The sequence below is a fragment of the Octodon degus genome, unplaced genomic scaffold (assembly GCF_000260255.1).
Source record: "Octodon degus isolate 3935 unplaced genomic scaffold, OctDeg1.0 scaffold00047, whole genome shotgun sequence".
In the NCBI taxonomy this organism is placed as follows: Eukaryota; Metazoa; Chordata; class Mammalia; order Rodentia; family Octodontidae; genus Octodon; species Octodon degus.
Window position 1 is genome coordinate 12,726,920 of NW_004524623.1, and position 1,412 is coordinate 12,728,331.

At 37.7% G+C, this 1,412-nt stretch overlaps 1 protein-coding gene across 1 annotated transcript in view; it reads right to left on the reverse strand.

Annotated features, from left to right (window-relative positions):
• Window positions 1-1,412, reverse strand: part of Caps2 (calcyphosine 2) — a 129,066-nt gene that overhangs the window by 101,003 nt on the left and 26,651 nt on the right. The window contains exon 8 of the mRNA XM_023716283.1: window positions 1,037-1,156. Within this exon, the coding sequence (XP_023572051.1) occupies window positions 1,037-1,156 (120 nt within the window). The remainder of the gene's footprint in view (window positions 1-1,036; window positions 1,157-1,412) is intronic.

Below are 1,412 nucleotides of genomic sequence, written 5' to 3' on the forward strand. Positions count from 1 at the left end.
CATATGTGATTAAGTTGAAGATATTAAAATGAGAAGAATCCCGGGATTACCAGGCAGGGTGAGTGTAACTGCACCTGTCTTTATAAGGTGAAAGCACAGACAGACTCTCTGGGAGGAAGGGCCAACGGGTTGTGGATTGAGAAAGCTTTGACTCATCATAGTTAGCTTTGAAGATGGAGAGTGGGACCACAAGCCAAAACATAATGACAACCTCTAGAATCTGCAAACAACAAGAACACAGATTCTTCACTGAAAATCCTACAATGAATGCAGCCTCACAAACACCTTGATTTTAGGCTTTTCAACTACAGAACTGTAAGAGAACAAAATGTTACGTTGTTTTAAAACATTTAAGTTTGTAGCACTTTGGCCTTGGCCCCAACAGGAAACTAACATATGATAGCTTCAAATACTTAAATGTATAGAAGCGAAGACTTCGAGAAAAGAATGAGACAAGGAAAAAACATAGCAAAATGCAAATTTGCTGTGACTATTCTGTAACTACAGAAGTATGGAAATAGAAAAGAGGTCAAATCTGAGTACTGCAGGTACTGGTAGATTTTCTGTTTCTTCAGTGGTCAGTGAATTCATGGAGGAATTTAAGTAGGCTGCACCACGGGACCCTTAAAGCCCATGCCAGATCAAAGGTTTTATAAGCTACAAAGTTAAATGTAAAAAGAAAATAATGAGCAATACTAATTTTAATGTGTCAGTGAAACTTACTAGTTACATTTCATAGATAAAAATAATCTCAGTTACTGTGTTATACATTTTCATACATATTACCCCCAAAGGTTGTGGGTTTTCCCCCTAAATTACAAACTTTTCAACAGTCTAAAGGACAAACAGGGTAAAACTGAGATAGTGCCTCTAGTATCTTAAAATGGCAGAAGGAGATCTGAGCTGCAAAAATGGGATTGCTCTTTATGAAGTAAAAAAGCAAAAGCAAACACAAAAACTTTTCAGTTACAGAAATAAAATTTAACATTGCTACCACAGTGCCTCCTCCTCATTTTATATAATTAAGACTTCTTACTTTGTCTCATGCAGTGTTCTCTTCCTGAGTCGCAGAGGTGGTGTCTTTGCGTCTGGAGACATCTGAGCGTTTCCTTGTTTCTCAATGTTTGTATTTTGTCCTGGATCACTGATTACAGCCCTAAAAAGGAAACACACAGAGTCTGATAATTAATGTGAAAACGTGCTACTCTATTGTTTACATATTTTAATCAATTTGAAAATCTCATATGCCACATGAAAATTCATGCCATTGTCGGAATAATGCTTTGGTCAAATCTCAGTAAACTGAATTATCAGAATATCATCCATAGGGCCACAGAGATAGCTCAGTGGACTAAGCACCTGCCTAGGCAAGTGCAAGGACAGGGTTCAAGCCCAGGTACCACATGCATGCC